Source organism: Toxoplasma gondii, chromosome XII (genome assembly GCF_000006565.2).
Source record: "Toxoplasma gondii ME49 chromosome XII, whole genome shotgun sequence".
Classification (NCBI taxonomy): domain Eukaryota; phylum Apicomplexa; class Conoidasida; order Eucoccidiorida; family Sarcocystidae; genus Toxoplasma; species Toxoplasma gondii.
This window is the reverse complement of record NC_031480.1, coordinates 1317156-1339806: the sequence shown is the minus strand read 5'-3', so window position 1 is coordinate 1339806 and position 22651 is coordinate 1317156. Positions and strand designations below refer to the sequence as shown.

Below are 22651 nucleotides of genomic sequence, written 5' to 3'. Positions count from 1 at the left end.
TTCACCGCTGTGATGTTTTCCGAGGACCATCAGTCGCTCCGCGAGATGTTAAAAGGGATAAAATGCAGTGGTATATGCTTCCGGTTGGTGAAGATCTAAACGCTAGAGTGACATCTGTAATTATTTGGAGTACAAAGGTCAATGCAACTAAGAAACTAAAATTATAAGATGAATTTAGATTTAGAGCATACCGATAAAAGACAAGGTGTGCCCGGAATAAACAAATAGATATACTGAGGGTTCTAGAAACCATGCTAACACAATAGAACTTGGATCCGGTAAACAAAGTGCTTCAAGGTCTAAACCAGTAGTCCAACTCGTAGTATATACTCCCCAGAGAAAGCTTATGAGTAATCCTGTCTCAGAGATGATTACACAATCAATCTCGCTGAAATTCCAGTTGTTCGTGTCACCGTGCAAGGGAGTAGTGGACGAAAGCCGAATGCTGCTCACGACTGGATGGTGGCTGTGTGTTGCATCTGTGTCACGGCGGGCATGTATTGCTTCTTCCTCATATTCGTGGGTAGGTCCTGATGGCGACCGCTTTCTGAAAACGCGCGATGATCACTCAGACACGATGCTCCAGTGGCTGACTTGCTTAAACATCCAGACGACGTCACGGACGTGCGCACAGCTTACGCAGTCAAACAAACTACACCGCCGGACAGTATTGGTTGCGTCAAGAAATGGCCACCTTCACTGGTCGCATGTCCCCTACAGAGACATTTTGTACTATGGAACCGCATAGTATAGCTTAGTGGAGTTTTCTGGGTGGACTTGACGGAGGGAAACAGCGCACTGCAGGTGAATCCAATCTTCATCACAGATCTGCCTCATTAACGACGTTTGATTACCTGTTTTCTCTGCTGTTTCAAATGCGGGGCACAACTGCGCCGCACAACGCTGCATACGAGAAGAAACTAGAGCTGGCACAGCGATTGAGGTGTTCAGTCTGCAGCGGCAAGGTTACCGTTAATGCAGTCTCAACCGTCACACGTGGCGTGTCCAAGAGCCGTCTCATCGTGATATTGAACGATATAGAGGACTTGTGAGAGGTACGTGAGGAATTTAATGTTGTAAGAAATCGCGCGTGACGACTGACTTGCGCGAAGTGGCGTTGTGGTCATGCTGCTATGTTTCACTTGCGGCCTAATCATCAGAAATCTACAGGCAATGCAGGTAGCCTGATTACATCCGGGAAACGAATGCCTACTGCTCATAGGTGACCGTTTCGTCGAATCGGAGAGAGTGCCAGCGAACCCGCATGGAGTTTCGGGGAAAGTCTGTAGCGCCAAAAAAAACAACTTAGTGTGCCTGAATGGCACCAATGTGACCGAGACTCTTGAGCATTGCCCGGTTGTGGTCACGATCGGGTATTGATATTCTTTAATGCCATTGCACAAGTCTAGGATGCTCGAAGAGGTGTCAACTATTCACGTGAAGCCATTCTGAGCTGAGCGTGTAGCTATTCAGGCATCTGCAAGCCCACTCAATAGTGTCTTCTTTGATATGAAGTCAAAAGGGACGGTTTCGAACTGGTTGCAAGGCGCCTACGCAACTGCAAGCAAGAATATTTTGTGCATCCGGCAGACGAAGTTAAAACAAAAAATTCCTCTTACGAGGAGGTGCCTCTGCCAGCTGCCGCGTTGTAAAACGTGCGAGCAGGAACAGCCACGCAGAGAATGGACCCCATCAGGTAGCTGCCATATCTAGCCGAATTATGCTTTCTTCGGCCCACTGCTTCGCCGTCGGATGTTGAAGTAGTCTCTCCGAGGTTACCGCTGGTGGCGTTCTACGAGTGAGAAAAAGCGTCATTACAGGTGTCGACGTTCAGTTGGAAGTAACTGCCGTCAACAACTTCACTGGTTCACAACGAAGTGGCCAGAACATGCTTCATGCCTCAGAAGCCTCGACGTTTCTCCATGATACTGGAGAGATAACAGGGTACATCCACCTGGTGGTTTCCGTTTTCCCACCATTCGCAGACGTTTGACTGGTGATCCTCAATTGGATTTTTAGGCTCCCTGACCGGAGATCCAGAGGATGAGCACCCCTCATACCAAGTGTGGGCCTACGGGTCTGAGCAGCTGCGACAAAACGCAGAAGCTGCCGGTGAGGCTACGCTGCGACCCTCCGTTCATAAGCATCTGGACAGGCAAAGCGCTCGTTGTGTTTCCTTCGGCTTCCACGACTCTGCCGCAACTCGACCCTGGGAATAGCTCAAGCGCCAGTGGACCCACCTCGACCGGATGTGTTTCCTTGGTTTCCTCCTCTGTTTCCCTAGAAGAGAAACACTCCATAGACGCCAATTTGTCGAGCCACAGCGCCGTGGATCGTTCGTTTCTTCCTCCGTTTGCTCCGGTTGATGCCCTGTTCAACCGTATGTGTTCATGGCAGTCCGAACATGACTGTAAGGGGAATGACGCGATTTCGTGGGAGCAGTTTTTTGAAGGCAGCATTAATGGAACCATTTCAAACACTGAGCCATCGCCACAATTACCTGTCATCCTTGAACACTCCCGAGATAATTTTTGTGAAATTGCGGCGAGACCAGCCACGAATGGAATTGGAAACCCGACGACCGTAGTGTCTGATCTTCTTTCACCCCAGTCGCCTGGCCGTCTGCAGAAGAATAATGCAATCAATGTTGCTGTTCCAGCCTCTGTCGAGTCACTGGTAATCGGGGGACCTTTGGGCAGTGGTAAAACATTTATTCGTGCTCACGCAATGAAATACGCGGTATGGAAGTACTACGAAACTGTCCGATTGCGAAGGCCTCCCACTGCAGGCAACACATCTTTGAGATCTGTGAAATCACCTGCAGAACGAACCGGTTCTGAGTTAAATGAGGAATTGCAGAAGGAAATTGTAGGAGCATGCAATCAGCTTGCTGCTCTAAACATCCTGATCCGGGCCTTTTTCCACGCACCTGTCCCCAGCAACTCATCTTCAACGAGATGCTGCCTCATGATGGAAATGCGCATGCCCTGCATCTCGACGGTGGGTCCATTACATGTTTCTGGTGACTTTCGAGATGACAGAGAGAAGATTCGCTGGCGGCTGTATCCGGTGCTCTTTGCACCAGGAAGTTTAGCGAGGCCGCTTGCTGGAGAACGGAAAAGCTTCCACATCTTCGAATTACTGTCCCACATCATGGAAAGTCAGAAAAAAGGAGCAGAGTCAGACAGGGGAGCTGGAGGGGCCGCCGGACCTGTTGTCTCTGACTCAACAACGCCACTTTTGGTCGATGAAGTAAGGCAAGTGAACTGGTTGAGGAAAGTTCTGCTCGACAGCTTGGGAGGCCTTTCTCCGCTAACTACCTCTGACACCGTGGTCGGTGACAGAAATAATTCACTAGACAGTGAAGATGACCAATGGACAACTGAAACAAGAAGTGGCTCAGCAATGGTTCAGTGGGCTCTCCAAACTGTCGGCTTCACGCAGGAGGAAATGTCCTACGTGTTCAGACTCCTTCAGGTCATTCAAACGTTAGAGGATCTTGATTTCTGCGACAGCCTTGCCACACGCCCTGATTCGCATGCCAAGACCCATCGCTTGCAAGAGTCCGCCGAACGCATGCATCTCCTCAGGAAGCCTCATGTGCGCTGCGAAGTAAGTGTGGAGAAAATAGTGGCTGCACCTGAGATCACAGATTTTGCCACTCCTTACCATCGCTCTGACACTTCCACAATGATGATTCACAAAGAATATGGGTTATCCTGTCAACACTGTCTTTTGCGTTACAGTTCGCATCGCCCCCCTAATGAGAGTGTGTGTACTGCGCTGAACGTTCGTCAGGGATATCGTCTGATATCTACTGGTGCATCCCTTTGTCGATTACAGAATATGTCCAACATCAAGGCTACCGGTTTGTGTCCCTCCGTGCACCACAGGTCTTTCCTTTTCAGAGTCTTGACCAAGCTGCAGCTCTCCTGGAGGTACCTGCTTCTGTGCTTGAAGACAGCTTGACAAGTCTCCCTTTCCTCAGCCTATCTCGCCCTTTTCAAGCTGCCGAAGCACGCCAGCACTTGGAGGCTTTGCGAGTTTCTATGTACAGCGCTGTCGTTGCGTTCCTGTCCTTAGTCATTAATTCACCTACTCAGGAAACTGATCCACTGGACGAACACTCAGTGGTTGCTGCGGTTCGATCAGAAGTCCCGCCTGCTGAACCACAGGTCTGTCCTCCTTTTTCTGAGCACCCTGCTCTCTGTAGTGATCCTCTTCAACCAAGAAAAGGAATCAAGTGCCACAGTAGCTGCAACGCGGAGGGTCGTCTTGCGTTTCCACCACATTGCTGCAGAAGCATCCTCTTCGTTGAGGCATTCGGACATCAAACCAATTCTGGTAAAGACGACAAAGCTGGAGATCTGGAGCAGCTCTGTACCAACTACGCAGCAGATAAAATGCAGCAACTTATGGAAGAGATTCTGCTACATCGGTATTTGGATGCACTACAGAGTGAAGGCCTTTTCGTCTCTGTTTTGCCCTGGACTTGGGATTCAGCCGTTCCCGAGAGCCATAATCTTCCGCCAGAGACACACCAGCGGACAGCCACTGACACCGGCTCTCGTATACGCAGAATCTGCCCGACAACATGGGGTGTAGCGAGCTTACCCCCGGAGATGACGAGGCTAGTTTCTGCGATTCGTCTTTTGGAGGGGACCCAAAGAAAACCGATAATAGTCGTTCCGCCCCAAATATCATGCAGCCATCGGTTTAGCAAAACGCTTTCTCAAGATACTCCAGCAACCACATTCAATATTTTTTCGAAAAAACGCGTTAATGAAGGGCTCACCACGTCAAAGTGTATTGCTGAGCGGAGGACGTCCTCCTGTGCGGTGTTGCCGTCAGTTCGAGATGGCCCCGAGTGCCAGGTAAGAAGCGGAATATTACAAGGGAATACCAAGAGGTTCTCTGCTGAGCTGTCTGGAGTTACAGCTGAATCCTGCCCACATCTTCCAGGACTGTTTGCCATTATGCAAGATGTGGCCTTGGTACCCGTCCAGCAGGAAGACCAAAGGAACACCCTGTTGGTGGAACGCGTTAGAGCTCTCCAACAGCTTCATCTTCAGAGGCAACAATTCATGTCAGAAGCTGTCAGTCCCAAGACGCTTGCTGTGGTGGGATTTCAACCACCGAAACAGCGAGCGGCGGTGCGGGCTTCCCAGTTGCGTCACCAGCTCACTTCCCCGACTGCAGCTACAGCCCACAGAAAAACACCGCAGAGGGTTCAGAGACATGCGGCAAAACCCGTAGGGGAAACCAATCTTACATGCGGTGTGGATGAGTCTTGTTGTGCCACTTCATCCCATACCGAAGCATCTCCGGTTGCGTTGGGCAGCGTTTCGCCTCACGGACGCACTACCGGCACCTCGACACGGAGCGGCAACCCAGGATTCGCTTTCTTGGTTCAACATGCTGGCGGTCGTGTTGCTAGTTACAATGCGCACGCATTCTTCTGCCTCAACACCAAGCACAGACTTCGCGCGGCTAGGACGCTTGAAAGACTGCGTCCGCATCTGGCGCCAGTTCTACAGCGATTGATCTCCGCCGAACGGGTGATACCAGAAAGTCTGGGGAAGACACTGGCAGGCCTCGGGATAGGTTCAAGGGTGTGTAGGCCTCCCAACGGTGGCGAGGAGAACGCAGCGGGGATACTCGTTGGGTGTAAACGGCGTCTACCACAGGCTTCACAGAATACAACTGTGGAGAAAGCACCAAGTTGCCGCCACACCGCGAGCTCTGCAACGATGCCCTTCGGCGAAATGTCGAACGGCCCCCATATTGCCGTCCGTTCTTGCTGCAGTACGGCAGCAGCTGTGGATAAGTGTGCGTCTCAGATGGCTGTCTGTAAGTGGCCTACAGCTCCGAGCACGATTGCCTCAGTCTGTAGCTTGACAACGTTTTTGGCCTCGGACATATGCCGTCCGACGTTCATCTGCTGTCTTCCCCTCCCAGAGCTGCCACCGAGTGAATCAAGGAAGATAGATACTGACTGGTCGACGCTTCTCTTGCAGCACGTTTGCTACCTCCAGCCTGCCTTATACAGGCACGTTGAACTAGAAGCAATGCTTCCACCTATCCATATCCCCCTTCGCGCACTTTTATTGGCGTGTGCTTTGCTTCTTCGGCCTGCTGACGGTTCTGATAGGGGTCGCGCTGACGGCGGGAAATCGTGTCCAGAATCAAGCCATGTGGGTCGTGCTCAAACGAATGTTTCCTTGCTATCTGCGCTGCCGAAGTCAGTTTCCATCCTGGCAATGCTGTACTGCGCGGAAACAGTTCGGCGAGTAGCAATAGCGAAACAAGGTCAGAGTCAACCGCTCCCGCTAGCTGATGCAGGGTATGCTCTCGAAGCCACAGACTCAAGGAATTCTTCAGTTCGAGTTTTCCGATCTCTTTTTGTGGTTGGCAAACACACCGTTTTTTTCAAAAGGGAAGCGAAGCCTTTGCTTACTCTAATCCAACAAAAATTACGTCAGATTTCTAGGACAGGCCATACGGTACCAGAGAGTCAAACGCAGAAAACCATGACTGGCCCACCATTGGACGATCCTGTTTTAGATGGCTTCCCTGCGGACGTAATTTGGGTGGCCACGCAAAAAGTCCTAGCGTGGTTCAAATTGAGGCGCTGCTGCTTGGTAATCTTTGCCTTATCAAGACTGAGAACTGCAGCGAGGCGCCGACTATTGGCGGCCTCCATACTGCAGCGCTGGTGGCGCACCGTGGGACAGCAGACAATGCTGAAGCCTCACAAAAAAATTGCGCAAAAGATGGATCCAGGGTTGCCAGCATACAAGAGGAAAAGCGAAAGTGCAACCCAAGACACTTACGTGTACCGTGAGATCCTGACGTCCGACAGCATCAAAGAGGCCCGAACAAAGTGGGAGCAGCGAGTGACTGGTCACATGCCCGTCAGCGGAATAACTCCTGGTTGTGAGAATAACCAACGTCAGCAAATTTCAAGTACGAGCTGCTGTCATAGCGGAGGCACTGACAGTCTTCCCTTATATGCGCAGACGGCGCGTGAGTGCGTGACAGAAGACGAAGGCATGCTATATGACGTTCGGTCCGAAGTTGTCGCCGATCCGGCAGGGGAAACGAAACAGTGCTCGACACAGAAGACACACGATACGGGTAAAATGCATAACAGTGGCCCAGTCGAGAACTTCAGGGCAGGCGAATCGGAAGGAACGTCTGAAACAGAAGGTGATAGCGAAACCGATGGAGAGGAAGAGAGCGGACGCAGGGACAGACACCCCCAACGCTGCGTAGCACAGGAGATCTACAGTGAACGTCGAACCACTAACCCAGAGCGTACAACGTGTTCCTTGCAGAGTTCTATGAAGCTTGCATCAGTTGAAAAGGCCACAGAAACGGCAGCCATATACTCGTCCTTTAGTACTAAGCGATCCACCGTTACGTCTTTGTCTTTGGGAAGATCTCCTGCCTCACCAAGAGCCTCTCCGAGCTCTCCCATACAGACTGTCTCTCTGAAGAACTCCAACGGCAGCATGCGGCTGGTAGACACCGGAAATCAGAATGAACTCAACAACACTGAGTTGACAGGGACGAAAGGTGCGGAGCTGAATGAGGGTACCGAAACACAGCGCCCGAAGAGGCGCAGTCGAAAAAGGCGGCGCAGAAGAAGAAGACGCCGTCGTAACTCCACTTTAAATTCCCAGCAAGGTGACCCAAGACTGCTGCATTTTCCTGCACCTTCTTTCCCTCACCTTTTTGCTTTCCCTCCTCCGCCTCCCCCCTGTCCTCCACCACCTCCGCCTCCGCCTCCTCCTCCCCCTCCTGGGGTAGCTGACGGTGATGCATTTGTCGAACTTCACGCTACCACACAAGGTGCGGATCCTGGTGAGTCGATGGCTGCATTCTTTGCCTCTTCTGCCTCATCTTTCCCCCTCCATTATTACTCAATGGCGGAGCAACCACGCCACACTCGACAGGAGCACTCTATCCCTGAAGGCAGGACAGTTTCTCCGTCGCTCCGCACAGATGAAGAATCTGTGCACGAACATTGTCCTGCCGCTTCAAGCACTTCGGAAAGGTTTCTTAGTTGGGTGTGCTCCTGTGCCAGCTGCGGCACTGACGAATCTGCTTCCTTGGGACAAACAGCATGCCCTTTCCAGACATCCAACCCCGCAAGCCAAGCCTGGAGCAACTTCGACTACGGCGACGATGGTAATGGACAGCATCACACGATATGTGACGATACAAACCTTCAGTGGGCTACGCCGCTTCTCCCTGGTCCTCCACTTGTCAGTTTGGACGAGTGCCCTACTAATCATTTTCCACCCTCTTCATCAGCAGGGTCTTTTCTTCTACCAGGAGGCGCTCGTGGCGGTCTTGGTGAATTCTGGCCTGATTTTTCAGCAGGCGCTGCCCTATACGAGTGGCCTGGAAGCGGTGGATCGGCCGAGCATCTACGATGCTATCCGAATCTGCCGTGGTCTACAGACGCGGCTTCTCTGTATGGGTGGTGTGGAAACACCATCGACGCGGCGGTGTCTGCGGCAGCTGCAGCAGGGCTGCTTCCGTCCCCTGGTCTGTTGCCAGTGCATTCTCCACTAGAAAATAGTCACCTGTACCAAACATCAGCGCTCGCAGCGTCCATTGACGCATACAGTAGCTCCCCTCTGGGATGGTCATCGGGAACGACAGACAGAACCAACAATAAGAACTCTACGTTTTCCCATGGTGACAATTTAGACGGCGTCCACTATCAGAGAATTCCTGAGCCTACTCCCAACACAAATCCCCTTTTACCGAGTCCATGGAGAGGACGCGACCAAAACATCACGCGTGGCGGCGCATCTGGTCAACCTGCCCGTGCGGATGATCTATGACGAGAGTCGGAAGCCAGTTAAAATGCACAATCCTGAGGAGCATACGTCGAAAACGCAGGCGACGATGCCTGCAGAGGAGAGCGGGTGACTGCCGCGTGCAGTTTGGTGCTTCGATAGGGACACAATCCTTGTAAGGTTTGTCTTGCTGAAATAGAGAAGTGTCTTAAAGTACTTATGGCCTGCAAACTTCGACCACCTCCCGCAGCGTCCAATCATCAACGCACGGGGTCTGCTGGCGGATATGTTATTCGCATGGGGACTGAGGGCAGGCTTAGATAGGATCAGGAAACAATATTATTGGTCATACGTGTACTCGGAGGCAGACAGACGTCAGCCTCGCAGGGTCGGTGGTTTCATGCAGGAAATGTGTTTCGCATACGTATCATCGCTGAGGGAGTTAAGGGAATGACAATCGGGAAAAGAAACGCTTCTGCTGATAATGCCTGTTGAATGCCGCTTGCGGCAGATGGCGCTGCCACCGCAACGAGGTAGGCTGTCGTCAGCTTTCAGGAGTGGATTTCAGTGATGAAGGAAGCAGAAACATCACAACGAGATGACCAAGGAGAGGACCCGGGAAAACTGTGCCTAGAGTTACTTTAGTCCATCGTGTAGATATCTCGTGATTCAAAGACGGATCACTTTTTCCATCCGGATCGTTATTACCGTGGTACGCGTTCCGTGATTTACACTTTAGCACGGTCTCCATTCAGTGCCATGCAACATATTCCAGATGAGGCCTCTTAAAAGAGAGACTATCCCTTTCTTTTCGGCTTCTAGCTCACCCTTCGTTGAGAGGCTAGAAAAAGACGAGCAACGACTCGGTAGAAAAACGTGGACAATCCTTGCAGGGGGTGGGGCATGAAGGAACAGTGTGCCGGACAAGCGAAGTTTCTCAACAACCATCCATCGGTTTGTCTGTCACAGCTGACGACTGACCTGAAATTTTGAACCTGAAAAAGGTTTACGACTACGGTTCTTGCGCTTGAGGCGCTCGCTAGCAAGTGGCCCTTACTTCCAGCCTCTAACGCTTCCGTTTTTCCTGTGCGTGTGAAACAAGGGTTTTTTTCGGTGCATGCCTCTATCGCCCACCGAAACGTCTACGGCAACTAAAGCCGTGAACTACGAAACAGTGTCCCGAAAAGAGAGACTTCCCCGTAGGGATATTGGCCAAATATTTCTCTCCACCATGATGTGGTACGTTTTTTTGCATCCTGGATTTTTCGTACTCGGTCCGCTGTGTGTTGGCACGCATTGAAGTAAGAGAGTGTGTGTTTACCGGCTTCAGGAAGAAAAATGTTTTGGAACCGGCAGAAGGCGCTTACCATGCTAGTCACGACTGCATATACCAACCGCACTCGGCTGCTTTGACATTTGTACCGAACACATGTGATAACACAGCACAAACCAACAGGAGGCGCATGTTTGTGTTCTTCCTCGATTTGAACAGACGAAGTTCTTGTGTAATTTTAAGACATCGTATTGCCTTTTGCAGACAGGGGTTCCCTGATCCAGCTGCGTTTCTTTGAACGAGGAACACCTCGTTCTAGCCATTCTTATTCAGAACAAACATCACCTAGCCCCGCGCCGGCAACAAAAACTCCGAGTTAAGTCACATAGCTAAACAACTCGAATTACTCTTTGTCCGTCCACAATTACCTGTGTTTTGCCAGGTGAAATCGATCCCAAGCTGAAAGCGTGCAGCTGTGGCGACGCAGCTCGAGAGTCGAACACGGAAACCCGGTTTTTTCTCCCGCCTCAAACATCTGAAGGGAAGGAAATCTCGTTCGGCCCCATGTCACGGAGGGTGAATAAATTGCCAGCCGCGCACCCGGAATGTCATTCTTCTTCTGTTCATCACTAGCAAGAGCTCTTGAAACCCTTCTGTGTGCGGTAGTTTGTGACAAGAGACGACTGGCCGCCATGATGGTGTGTTGCCAAGCTTCCATTTCCTGAGGGCTTGAAGCCAACCACCGGTTGAACTGATACCACATGAAGGATGTTTGTAGTGACAGGGACGCTACACCGCATCTGAGAAATTCCTCAGTTGAAAACACTCGTGTAAAAGTCGATTTGTTCATAGTGTCCGATTTTCCGGCCCGGCCCAGTCTCTCAGCCGTTTATGCCTTGCGAAGATAGACGAGCGAAACCGATCCACAAAAATTCCTTCTGACGCTCAGAAACCTGGTATCTGTTGAATGGATTTGCTTTCCCGGGCGCCGTTTTTCGATGCGAGACGAGGCCGCGCCTCAAGACAGGGCAAGCAGCGGAGTTGAAAAGAGAAAACCAGACGGACTCGCGCTGCAAACATCCGGGAAAGACGTCGAGAAAAACATAATGCAAGAGCGAAGGGGAAGCAGTCAGCAACGAGCGAAACACGAACAGACAGAAAAAGCGATAACGCCTGCTGCAGTTTTTAGGCCGACCGTGTACTGAAGCTCTCGATTGGTGTTTTTCCTCTTGCTGTTTTTCAAGAAAACTGAAGGGAGTGTCTACGACACTTGCATTTCCTTTTCCGCCTGCAAAACACACTGACTCCTTTTCTTTTCTTTGGTAGTTTTTAAACCCGTTCGCCTCGTCTACTGCGTTTCTCTTCGCCGAAACGGATGCCTCCAAAAACAGAGTGACACGGCGAAAGAGGTCCGGAAATCGGGAGCGCTCTTCCCGATGTCTCAAGACTCTACTTTTCTCTTTCGTTTCTTGTTTTCTCGCAAAAATCAAGGAACTCAAAGCAGATCCCTTTCTAGCGCCTCCCGTGTGTCTGCTTTCCCCGGGTGCTGCCAGGGAGTGCGCTTTGTCCGATCCGACTCTCAGCACTTGGACCATCTGTCCATCGAAAACCAAGAACTGCGCGAAAAAAACAAGACAACGTGCGCCACCCCACCCTCAACTTCCAAACCTCGTTCTCAGTGTCTAAACGCTGTTTCCTCCGTTCTCCTCCACTTTGGCTCTGCTTGATTTCAATCGGACGCACCTCGCTGAAGCCGCAACGAAGCGACACACTATAAATGAGATTCCTAGGTTTATCGACACTCTTTTGTCTGAACGGTATATACCACGAGTTGGGCTTCTGGTTTCGATTTGGTAGGTGTTTGGTCTCCCTATGCAAGTTCCACTATTCTTTTTTTCGTGACCATCATGTCACGCGCATGAAGTACAGGGGTGTCGAGCGCCCGGACCGTGTCTTTCCTTCTTCTCTTCAACTGTATCCCGAAACGACCTTGTTTCCTCTCTCAAAGCTGAAAGCCTCTATTCCGATTACCACACAAACGCAAACACACACACACCCACGCAAAGCCTTGATCTTCGCTCCTTCCCCCCATGCTTATGACCCAGACAAGCAGACAGACTCCTCATCTAGATCGTCCTTCCGTTGTTTCTCAGGACTGGAAGTCCTGGATGTCCACACTCTACGAAATTGGATCGTTCCACACTGGTTATGTCCTCGCCTCAACATTGCACAGATGGTTCCCTGTTATCCTGTTGACACTCGTAGAAACAGCGAGAGCACGGACTTCTCAGATGGTCTGCGGCCCTAAGAGAGGTCGACTTCTCCGTCGTCCCCAATGCCCACGTGGTCGCCTCCTTCGTCTCCGTGCATCAGGCGCCTTTTTGCTTTCAGGAGAAAGTGAATTTTCCAGGGATCAAGTTTGCTGATTCTGTCGAAATCGTCCAGCGCTGCAGTGAAGGCTTCTGCATCCCCTTCCTGCATCGCCGCCACCAATGCAGTTGCCAAGCGTCCTTCGCGACTCCCCTCGAACCGCGGATCTCTTGCCACGTAGCGTTCTAAGGCAATCTGCGCCGAAACAGCGTCGCCGGAAGAAAGCAGCAACACGAGGGCCTTCAAGTAGAAATCTTTCGCACCTGAGGGTTCAGGGAAACACACAACGCCCAGAGGGTGGCTGTGCTTCGTCTGCCAGGCTCCACCTGTCGAGACAGGTACGTCTTCTGCACTCTTGTGCATACAAGTTCACAGACAACCTCGCGGTCTCACACGCGTGAGAACGAAATGGCTCGCGCGACTTCAAGCCAGTCGGAACACACGAGAAAGATGTCAAGAAACGGTTCGGATGAAGCAGCAAGCGAAGCAGAGAGGACGTCTCTGCCGACAGCAAAGAAACCGTTAAAACACTCAGGAAACTGCGGGTCTTCTGCCGACTCTTTCTGCTACCAGTCGGAGTGCTCGTTTCGACCTCAACTGCCTTCGTCCGCGAAAACCAGCGTGAGAATATTCGAGAGAAAGGCGAACACACCCGATTTACGGCTCAGAAAAAACGCGTCCCCGCAAACCACACACGGTCTCACATTCAGAAAACTATGCAAAACATATATATATATATATATATATATCAGTACGCATAGGCATGCATGCATCCATGCAAGTATATATGTATGCTTGTCTGTATGTATCTGCGTAGTTGCTGACTCTGGCCTCTTTCACTACATGCAGATGCGCAGACGCGGGAAGGAGAAGAGACTCACAGACAGAATGCTTCCTCGAATGCAAGTGCTTGCTCCATCCAAAGCAGATGCGCAATACCTGTAGATATCTATGTTTATGAATGCGAGTGAATGGCCAAATGCTTATCTGGAGAAAGTGAGATATGCGCGCATGAAACGATCATATTGTGCCCTTGAACGCAAATGCTTGTTACAAATACATACATGCCGACAACGTATATGCATGCATATACATATATATATATATATATATGTACAGATGCTTGGAGAACGTGAGAGATTCATGTGTATGCCGTCACGGATCAACGACCAGTGTGTGCACTAAGCAGACACCAGCGTTCCCTGAAGGGTTTTCCTCGCATCTCACTGAACTGGAGAAGGTTGTTTCGAGTAGCTTTGTCTCCCTCTTGCTCGAAGATTTGGATGGCGTCGTGAATCGTGTCTTCGCTCTTCGCCGCATATTCAGCGAATTTGCAGCGACACTGAGAGAACGCGCTCTTTCCGTACTCATCCAGCTCGTAGGTGTCTGCAGCCTTTTTGTAGAAAGTCATCACTTTGCTCACACACTTGCCGTCGTTCCCCAGTCCTGAAAGCGCCTCCCCTTCTTCGTACATTTCCGCCACGCTGCGGTACAGCTTCCCCGCCTGGCTCCAACGCCCCTGCTGTATGTACACTGCAGCCGCCGCGACCAGCTGCTCTTCTGCGTCGCTCGTACTCACGCGCTTCAAGACGTTTCCTGCCTCTGCAAGCATTTGTGCCTCTGGGAAAGAAGAGAGTGCAGTTTTGAGAACGCAAAACAGTGCCATGAACTTTCGAGGAAAACATACAGCGGTGCATCGAGCTTGAGCGTAGAACAGAGACACAAACGCTCTTTACAGAAACAGTGCCTTGCCTCGAAGCAGCTCCTCTCTCCTGTCTTCCCCTTCGTTTCGGTGGGGTGACAGGCACCGAATGGTCATTCACACAGTTCTTCGGACTGACATCTCTCCTCGAGTTTCTCCCTCCCGTCACGCGTTCACGATTCGACTGTGCCTCGCTTTCTGCCCTCATTCAGTCTCTTCTTTCTTGTGCCTCCCTTCTTCTTTCCTTGTTCCAACCTCCTTTTTCCTCTTCCTTCGCCGACGCTCTTTACCCTTTTTCGTTTCTCTTCCTCACGAGTGCTCGTGTCTTCTCCGCGCTCGGCCGCCAGCGACGCTCGGACGTAGCAGTCTGCTGCGTCGTTCCACTGTCGAGCAAGCTTGTATCGCTGCAGCGACGTCGACAAACCAAGGAAAAAAGAAACGGCCCCAGTCTGCTTCTCTCGCCTCCAGGACGGCGCAGGAACACAAGAGGAAGGGAAAGCGAAAGAACGAGAAAGCCAGGAGGAAATGGAGACACAAAAAAGAGGAAGAGAAGAAGGAAACCCAGAGAAAGCGACAGACGACCCGAAGTGGAGACACAGAACAAGGACGATGCACGAAGCTGAGGAACGAGGGAGGAAAAAGCGCAAAAAACTCCTCAGACCCTGCCTTTTTTTCCAACAGAAACCTAGAGAAGAACACACCAATTTCGTTTCCTAGGCATCGAAGTATATCTCCATCTCGTCTCCATCTCTTCTCTCTTTGGTCTCCTTTTTCGTGTCTCCTTTTCACTGCACACTTCCCCTTGCTGCCATGCTTGTTTGATCTATGAACTCGGGGGCTTTCCCCCAAAAAAGCGATGAGGGATCGCGACAAGCAGACTTCAACTGTACGCTGGCCTAGCAGCGATTTCTTGGATGCCCTGTCTTCCAAAACGAAGAGAAAGAAACGCGTAACTCGCCGCATCGCTGCGAAAATTGTCCAGCCTCTCTCGATCTCTGCCTCCGATTTCCTTATCTTCCTGGCTGATTGCCTGCAGTTTCGCGTTTTTTCTGCTTCTATTTTGTCTCCATTGGCGCGTTCCTCTGTCCTGCCGATGTTTTTTTCTGCCTCTGCTTTCCTCCTCACTTGAGCGCACTGCATGTAGATCGAGAGGGCAGCGTCCGGGTCACTTCCTCTGCCGAGGAGAGAGCTGAAGAAGCCTGCAGGCTTCATCAAAGCGTCTGCCTTTTTGAGCAACTCGGGGATGTCTGAGAGCTGCGCCGCCGAGGCGTCCGCGCCAGCCCCGCTGTCTCCGCGGAGCATCTTGGCACACAGTCGAGAGAGACACACACAGAGAGGAGAACCGACGCGCAAGAGTTGTGGAGCAGAAGAGAGGCAGAAGTCCGAAGAGGAAGGAAGAACGAGGAAGAAGAACGAGGAAGGAAGAACGAGGAAGGAAGAACGAGGAAGAAGAACGAGGAAGAAGAACGAGGAAGAAGAATGAGGAAGAAGAATGAGGAAGAAGAATGAGGAAGAAGAACGAGGAAGAAGAACGAGGAAGAAGAGCAACGCACCGCGAGAGGGAGAGGAAGAAGACGGAGGCGAAGCTCGGTACAGAAACCTACGAAGGATGAGAACGAAGAAGGCGGAAAACGTTCAAAACTCTTTTCTCTCTGCACAGACTCTTCAACGCCCACTTCCAAACAAGGAGGAAAACTCTCCCGCAGAAATACTGTGACAAAGCATGGCAAGCCCCCTCTCTCCCCCGAACCGGAGAGCCGAACAAGCTTCCCAGCGCAAAGGCAGACGACTCGGCAAGCGTTTTACACGCGTTAGAGGAACGGAGAGAACCCACTGAAAAGTGGATGCGCAGGGAACATGCCGAGACCGAGAAAGAGAGGTGGAGGAACTCGCGAGACTTCGAGGAACAAGAAGGAGGACGGAACGGCGGCGATAGTGCAGAGGTGACCGTGGAAAGTTCCCGAAACGAGGTTCGTCCTCATTCGAGTGAAGAGCGAGGGCAGTCCAGAGTGAGGCAACGAACTGCTTCACGTACCCTTCTCCTCCAGAGAGGAGGCATGTCGAGAGTAAAGAGCGAGACAGAAGAAAGACAGAAAGAAAGAGATCCTCGCTAGCCGGAAAGCCGTCGCTGGGCGTTTGCGGCGCATGCACTCTTCGTGGACGCCGACCGGTCGCTGCATGCTCAGAAAACGCGCAAAAACGCGAGTGTAGACGAGAACAGAGAATCGCATTTCCTTTCTTTTCCCTCCGGAACCGCATGGCCTTTTCTCTGCGTCTTCTCTGCGTTTTTATCGCCTCGGACGTTCCGCAAAAACCTTCTCCGGACTCAAGATACGCTGTTGGGAGTCCAGCTGTACATACACACCTCTCGACGCTAGCGGCCCGCAGCATCGAGACCGTTGCGAGGAAACCTTTTTTTCCGTAGAAGTTTAGTCCGTCGTGCCTAGAAACAAACGCCTGAGTTTCTCCCTCTCATGCTCTTTGATCTCCTTCGCTCTCCTGCGCTCTCCTTCTCCCCGCCTCTTTCTCTCTCTTCTCGCTGTCTCTCTCCCGGACCTGCCGCCTTCCCTCGCGCCGCGACCAGGTGGACGCCGTACAGCACAGGGAGGCCGGCTGGGTCCTCCCGCGACGCGCTGGAACTCTGCGTGACGCGAAAGAGGGAAAAGAGCCGACCTTTTAGGAGGCCTGTCCTCGCGATTCATCACGAAGCAAACCGAAGAACGAGAAAACCGAGCAGCAGGCGACAACAGAGATGCCTCAGTTGTAGGTCGTCTCCCCGACCGTGTTCTTCGTGGAGAGATGCAGGACGGAAGAGCAGAGAGTCGCTTGCTGGCATTCTCAGCCGGCGGCCGGAGGTCGCATGCACGGAGGGACTCGAGGAACTTTGCTGTCCTGTCAGCCGTCTGCTTGGAGAAGCGAGTTCCCTCGTCTTCTTCTCCCTCTCTCTGCGCCTCTCCGTCTCGCTACGAACAACTCGTGACCGCCTTCAAGGCGAGACACACAGACAAAAGAGACAACAAGAAGAAAAAAATCTCGGAAGGTCAGCTCACAGACACTCCTGTCGCAGAGATTCAGAGACATAGAGAGACTCAAATTCAAATGCAAACACACATACGCAGCTTCGTCGAGCGGTGCATGCTCGCGCCTTGACGAACGGGGGCTGTCCCCGACGCGTCTGTGTCTAAACAGAGAGACAGATGCAGAGACAGATGTGAATCCCCTTGCATACAGACGCTCATGCATTCATTTTCCTATCATCTATACGGACCTAAGTCCATAAAGTTTCAGACAAAGAAGTATATATACATATATATATGTATACATATGTATAAATATATATATATATATATACATATATATGTATATAGATGTATATATGTGTGTGTAGCCATCATGAGATTCATGTGCGAATCGTGTAGTGTTTGGCTGGAGGTGTGAATGAGGTTGTGGCTCGCGCATGCAGACGCGTAGAGATTGCTGTGTCACACGATGCTTTTACATTGACGTTTCTGTATTCGTTTCTCTATGTCTGTCTCTCTGTCTAGGATGGAGAGGCATGTGTACTTTCATTTACACAATGCTCGTGGAGTCATCGACGTCTTTGTCACACGAGAAACAGTAGGTCTGCGCATGCATTGTTCTCTTGATTTTCAAGTTTGTTTCTCCCCTTCGACGAATCTGTTCTCCAGGCGTCCTGCTCTCTCTTGCGGCAGTGACTCACGGCGGAACTGCTGGGATCAGTCGGTTGCTTCTTGCCCCCTTCGACCAAGTAAAAATTCTTCGACAAATCACGCCTCTTCCTCCGTCTTCTTCTGTTTCTTCTTCATCTTCTTCTCCTTCATCTTCTTCTCCTTCATCTTCTTCTCCTTCATCCTCTCCTCCGTCTGCCTGTTCTTCTCCTTCGTCTCCTATGTCTTCGTCTCCTGTGCCTTCTCGTAGCTTCGCCAGTTCCTCTCAAAGCGCCCCGCCGGCGCCTTCTTCAGTGGGCGGCGTAGCCATCCCTGCTTCCGTTCAGTCTGAGCGTAAGTGTTCGTCTTCTCCGTCCTCTCGTTGCGTCTCTTCTTCTTTTTCTTCATCCTCGTCTCCTCCTTCTGCTCCTTCCTCTTCGTCGAGCGCAGGCTCTGCGGCTCTCAAGTCTTCGCCAGGAGTCAATTTGGGTTCGAGCCTGTCTGCCTCTTCTTCACCTTCATCGTCTTCTTTCTGTGTCGCTTCCTCCTCTCCACGCACTTCCTCTTCTCTGTCAACCGCCTCGAGATCCACTGGCTCGGGAACTTCGGGTGTAACGACAGGCCCGTCCTCTGCAGGCGTTACGGTTTCTCGCTTTCTGTTCGTCTCTTCTTTTTGGTGGGGATCCAGCGCAGCCGTCTACGCCTCCATCGCGGCTTCCTCCATTCGGCTCGCCCTCTATCAAAGAGCTAGGTGCGTTTTTTCACTATAGGTGCCGACCAGTTTTTCTCCAACTTTCGTCGTTGTAAAAGAATTCACACAGAGCTGTAGACACGCGGATTGACTGTGCCTTCTCTCTCTCCAGAGCTACCTGTCTCGCCGTCTATATATCTATTCATTTGTATTTCTGCTTGTCTTTCTGTCTGCCTGTTTTTTTGCATGTATGTCTTTATCTATATTTAGAGTTCGTTGTGCAGGTAGATCTCTCTCTATATTGTCCTGTAGGAATGTAATCTTTTCAGTGTTGAGGAGGCTATGAACAGAGACCCGCGCATAGACTGCTTCGTCTGTCAAGTGCTGTGATGCCCTGTATGTTTACCTTCCCGATATTTCACAGATCGCTTCGTTTAAAAAGAAGCTTCTCGACGCTTCTCCAGTTTCGTCGCTGCAGGGGGAATCCGGTTCTTTGCCTGTGCTTTTTTGGAGAAGGCCCTGGGTGTGGAGTGAATCGCTTTTTCATCGCGACGTACTCTGTAGGGAAATGCCTATTCATGTGAGAGTGAATTCGGTCGCCTTATGCGGCTTGTTCTCAGTGGCGAAGAAGCTTGTGGCAATCTGTAGAGACACAGAACTGCGTTTTTTGCGTTCTTAGTGATGCGAATGAAGAGGCCTGCCCTGAGTACGTAAGGAAAAGGAACGGCTCCTCGCTGGAGGTGGATGTTCTTCTGTAGAAAGGTCTGCTTAGATGTATACACGCAATCGATTCCATGGCGTCGCACTGGGAGCAGTCATCTCTGCCACAGGGTCATTTACATGGTGTGTGGCTATCAGGAGATCTGCAGAAGTTTATTTCGACGCAAGTCTCCCGTGACGGGTCTCATTTGATGTGCCTTTTTCTGCGCGATTTGCGGTGTCTGTACACAGGCTCGTCTTTTTCAGTGCAGGCGACGACAACTACACAGGCGCTCAGAGCTGGTTACGCCATGTAAGAAAAGATGAGTCCCTGTGTTCTGCAGCATCAGCTCTTGCTGTCTTTTGACCTCTGTTGTGTTTTCCTATGTATCTGGCCTCAGAACGTTTTCCGCTTGTGCTCCTTTCTTGGGTGTATGTACACTCAGGTCGGGTGTATGTCTGTCTGCGCCTTCGCCGCGCTCGCCGTCTGCTACCCTCTCGACGTCGCCCACACAGCCATGTGTGTTTTAGGTAGGCAAAATCTCGGTTTGTCTTTGGGGAGACAGTCATGCGGCCTGTCTTTACTCGCTTCGTTTTACGTTTTCTTTGCTCTGTAGCCTGCCCCATGTTTCATGTATTCACTGTTTTATGGTTCTCCTCGTTTCTCTTTGTCGACGTATCTTTCTTGAATTCTGTCTGTTCACTCTTTTTGATTTCTTTCCCTTTCCTTTCGGGAGTTTTCCCCCTGATGCTTCGCTTCGAACACCTGCTTTCGGATTCGCTTCTCCTGCGTCTTCTCTTTGATTCTGTCTGCTGTCTTGCGCGTCGCTGCAGAATGCATTCCACGCGTATACGAAGTCAACAGATTGTTTGATCCCCCCTTCCGATCTTTTCCTGTGATTTCTCCCGCGGTGTCCTTGTGGTTCTTGTCAGCTGCGTCTTCTCGGCGCTCTAGCCAAGTCGCCTCGTCGCTTCAGCAGTGGCCATCGCTGAATGCCTTCGCCTCCGGACAGGCCTCCGCCGGAAGAGAGAAAGGCGGGAGCTGCGGGGTCTTCAGGCCGTTCTCTTCGGAGACGCCTGCGAACGGTCAGCATGCGGCGATGCCGCGCCAGGCAGCACAAGAAAGACGCACATTTCTCTGTGGCAACGCAACAGAAAGGAAAAACGCGAGAAGCCGACGCCGCATTCGCCCTCTGCGCCTCACATGGCAACTGTACAGACTAGGCGGTAAGACGACGAAGTGCAGAGACATCTGACAAGCTGGAAGAAGGCCAGAGAAGGAGAGGGAAGAAGAGAGGAGAAAGAGAAGGGTAAACGAAAGGAGAAGACAAGAGAAAAAGACGAGAGGAAAGGATAAGGAGGACGAGGAGTCCACCTAGAAACAAAAGAAAGAACAGGCGAGATGGAGGGAGAGAAGAGGGGAGATGAGATAGAAGAGAAGAGAGGACTAGAAATGGAGGACGACTGAACTCGACTACAGCGTCGCAAGGCGAAAGACTGACTCTGAATTTCGTCGTTCTTTCGCTCCGTGTCTCTCTTCGAGAATAAGTTTTTCACCGTCTCGGCTGTCTCTTTTTGACAGGCTTGTTGGAGGATAGAGGGAAGAAGCGCATGAAACAGAGAGAAAAGCAGTCAAGAAACACCTCTCACAGCGCATGCAGTCTCCTCGTTCCTGGGTTGTTCTCGGTCTTTCAGCCGGTTCCCTGTGCGCGCTTTTCGTTTGCATTTCCTGCCACTGGCAGTCTGTGCTGCCTCGTCGTTTCCTCGAGTCTTCAGCTCTCCTCGTTTTTTTCTTCTCTTGTGCCTTTTCCACTGCTTTTCTTCCCTGAAGCGTTCTGTTCTTCTCGCTCTGTTTCGCCGCTCGCTTTCAGGCTTCCGCCTCCTTTACAGCGGATTCGGCTTATGTGCGGCCACCGTCCTCCCGTTCACGTTGATCAGCGGACTTCTCCACACCAAGTTCTACGCACTGCTGCTGTCTGTACACTGCAACGCGGGCGAGACCGCGCAAGCGAAGGTGGACGCGCCGAGCGACGGAGAAGGCAGTGGACCGCGACAAGGAGACCGCGAAGTGACAACGGAGAAAGAGGAAAGCAGAGAGAGAGCAGAGAGGGGAGAGGACGCAGGGAGAAGAGAGAGAGAAGAATGGGGAAGGGCAGGCAGAGAAGAAACAAGAGAGACGGTGACTGGAGAGATGAAAGGGAGAAGAGAAGCGTTTGGAAAACCTTGCGAGGCGGAAGGAGAGAAAGAGGAGACGCCCAAGGCGCCGAGATGGAGAGAAGCGGCGACGGCAGCGTTCGCCGCGGGGCTCTGCGCGCAGCTTGCGACTTATCCTCTCGACACGATCAGGTGAGGAACAAAGGGAAACAGCAAAGGAAGAGAGAGACAACGAGGAGGCAAAGCGACGCCTGCTGCCTCGGAGCCGATCTGGTCAGGCATCGAGAAGGCAAGACAAAAGAAAGAAGCAAGCCTGACGAAAATGGAGACTCGGAAAGGGGAAACGAAATTGGCGAAGGGAGTTAGGCGCGAAAGAGGAGAAAAGCGAAGCCCGAACGGAGCCGTTTTACGAAGAGGCAGACGAGCATTCGCAGGCAAGAAGAGTGAACGTTTACGAGAAGAGGAGGAAAAAAACGACAGACTAATGGCGGTAACGAAGAGACACGAAAAAGAGCGGTGAAAGAAAGAAGAGAATGCATCTCTTGTGTGCGCCGCGCAAATGTCTGTTTCTGCAACGCAGGCGTAGACAGCAGTATGCTGCCATCTGCAGGGCGCTTTCTCCTCCGTCGACCTCTTCCGCCTCTCCCTCGTGTGGGGCGTCTGTACACCCGCCGAAGCGCGCCTCGCGCGTCTGTCGGCTTTTAGGATTCCCCCATCTTTCTCGTTTCTTTCCGAAGCCTTCAGCAGGTTTGTGGCGCGGAGTCGGTGTGGTGCTCGCGCGCGCAGGACCTGAATGCGCCATCTCCGTCTCGGTTTACTCTTTCCTCATGGGGAATCTTCCCTCCCTCGCCTACCACTAAGAGAAACTGACGAGAGCGAAGGACGACGCAAGCAATCAGATCACAGCGGGAGCAACGAAGGGGAGAAATCAGGGAGGAGAAGGAGAGGAGACAGACAGAGGAGAGGTGAACCGGTTGAGTCCGGGGCAAGGAGAGAGAGAAAGAAGAGGAATGAGGGCGAGAGAACGAAGGAGCAAGAGACATCGCGGAGACGAAACGAATCGAGAAACCAAGACGAGGGAGCGACGGAGAACGAGACGAGAGCAGAAGGAGGGAATGCAAGGCACGGCCTGCTTCGTTTCTTCTCTGTTTGCCGGGTGTCTTTCTGCGCACTAACTTGGAAGCAACGCGAAGGCAACAGAGCACAGTAGGGAGAGAAATTGAAGTCTGAACAGCGACAGAGTGACAGCTCTAAGACAGAGTAGGCAGAGGATTGAAACAG

The 22651-nt window shown here is 51.6% G+C and overlaps 3 protein-coding genes across 3 annotated transcripts; 2 read left to right on the top strand and 1 right to left on the bottom strand.

Moving 5' to 3' along the window:
* Positions 1 to 134: 134 nt before the first annotated feature.
* TGME49_218750 (hypothetical protein) lies at positions 135 to 3969 on the top strand (the record flags this gene model as incomplete). The annotated part of the gene is made up of 2 exons (XM_002370608.2): positions 135 to 3000; positions 3086 to 3969. The coding sequence occupies exons 1-2, from the start codon at positions 2877 to 2879 to the stop codon at positions 3967 to 3969; spliced, it is 1008 nt and encodes a 335-aa protein (XP_002370649.1). The 5' UTR covers positions 135 to 2876.
* Positions 3970 to 9997: 6028 nt separating this feature from the next.
* Positions 9998 to 16241, bottom strand: TGME49_218760 (SNAP protein (soluble N-ethylmaleimide-sensitive factor Attachment Protein), putative). Its single transcript, XM_002370609.2, has 4 exons — positions 15284 to 16241; positions 14472 to 14562; positions 13684 to 14076; positions 9998 to 12719 (listed from the first exon to the last, which is right to left on the bottom strand). Exons 1-4 carry the CDS (start codon positions 15458 to 15460, stop codon positions 12391 to 12393), a joined length of 990 nt encoding a protein of 329 aa, XP_002370650.1. The 5' UTR covers positions 15461 to 16241; the 3' UTR covers positions 9998 to 12390.
* A 716-nt stretch (positions 16242 to 16957) lies between these two features.
* On the top strand, positions 16958 to 22230 carry TGME49_218770 (carrier superfamily protein; the record flags this gene model as incomplete). The annotated part of the gene is made up of 7 exons (XM_002370610.1): positions 16958 to 17198; positions 17848 to 18577; positions 19469 to 19529; positions 19663 to 19747; positions 20150 to 20443; positions 21088 to 21562; positions 21951 to 22230. 7 exons carry the CDS (start codon positions 16958 to 16960, stop codon positions 22228 to 22230), a joined length of 2166 nt encoding a protein of 721 aa, XP_002370651.1.
* Positions 22231 to 22651: the final 421 nt, after the last annotated feature.

What these genes read in the sequence shown, in the direction of transcription:
- TGME49_218760 (XM_002370609.2), bottom strand. Translation starts at nt 15,460, where the DNA reads ATGCTCCGCGGAGACAGCGGGGCTGGCGCGGACGCCTCGGCGGCGCAG. An exon ending in TCTACATGCAGTGCGCTCAA is followed by an intron (nt 14,563 to 15,283) that starts GTGAGGAGGAAA and finishes ACGTCGCTGCAG; the next exon opens with CGATACAAGCTTGCTCGACA. An exon ending in AAACAACCTTCTCCAGTTCA is followed by an intron (nt 12,720 to 13,683) that starts GTGAGATGCGAG and finishes CTGAACCCTCAG; the next exon opens with GTGCGAAAGATTTCTACTTG.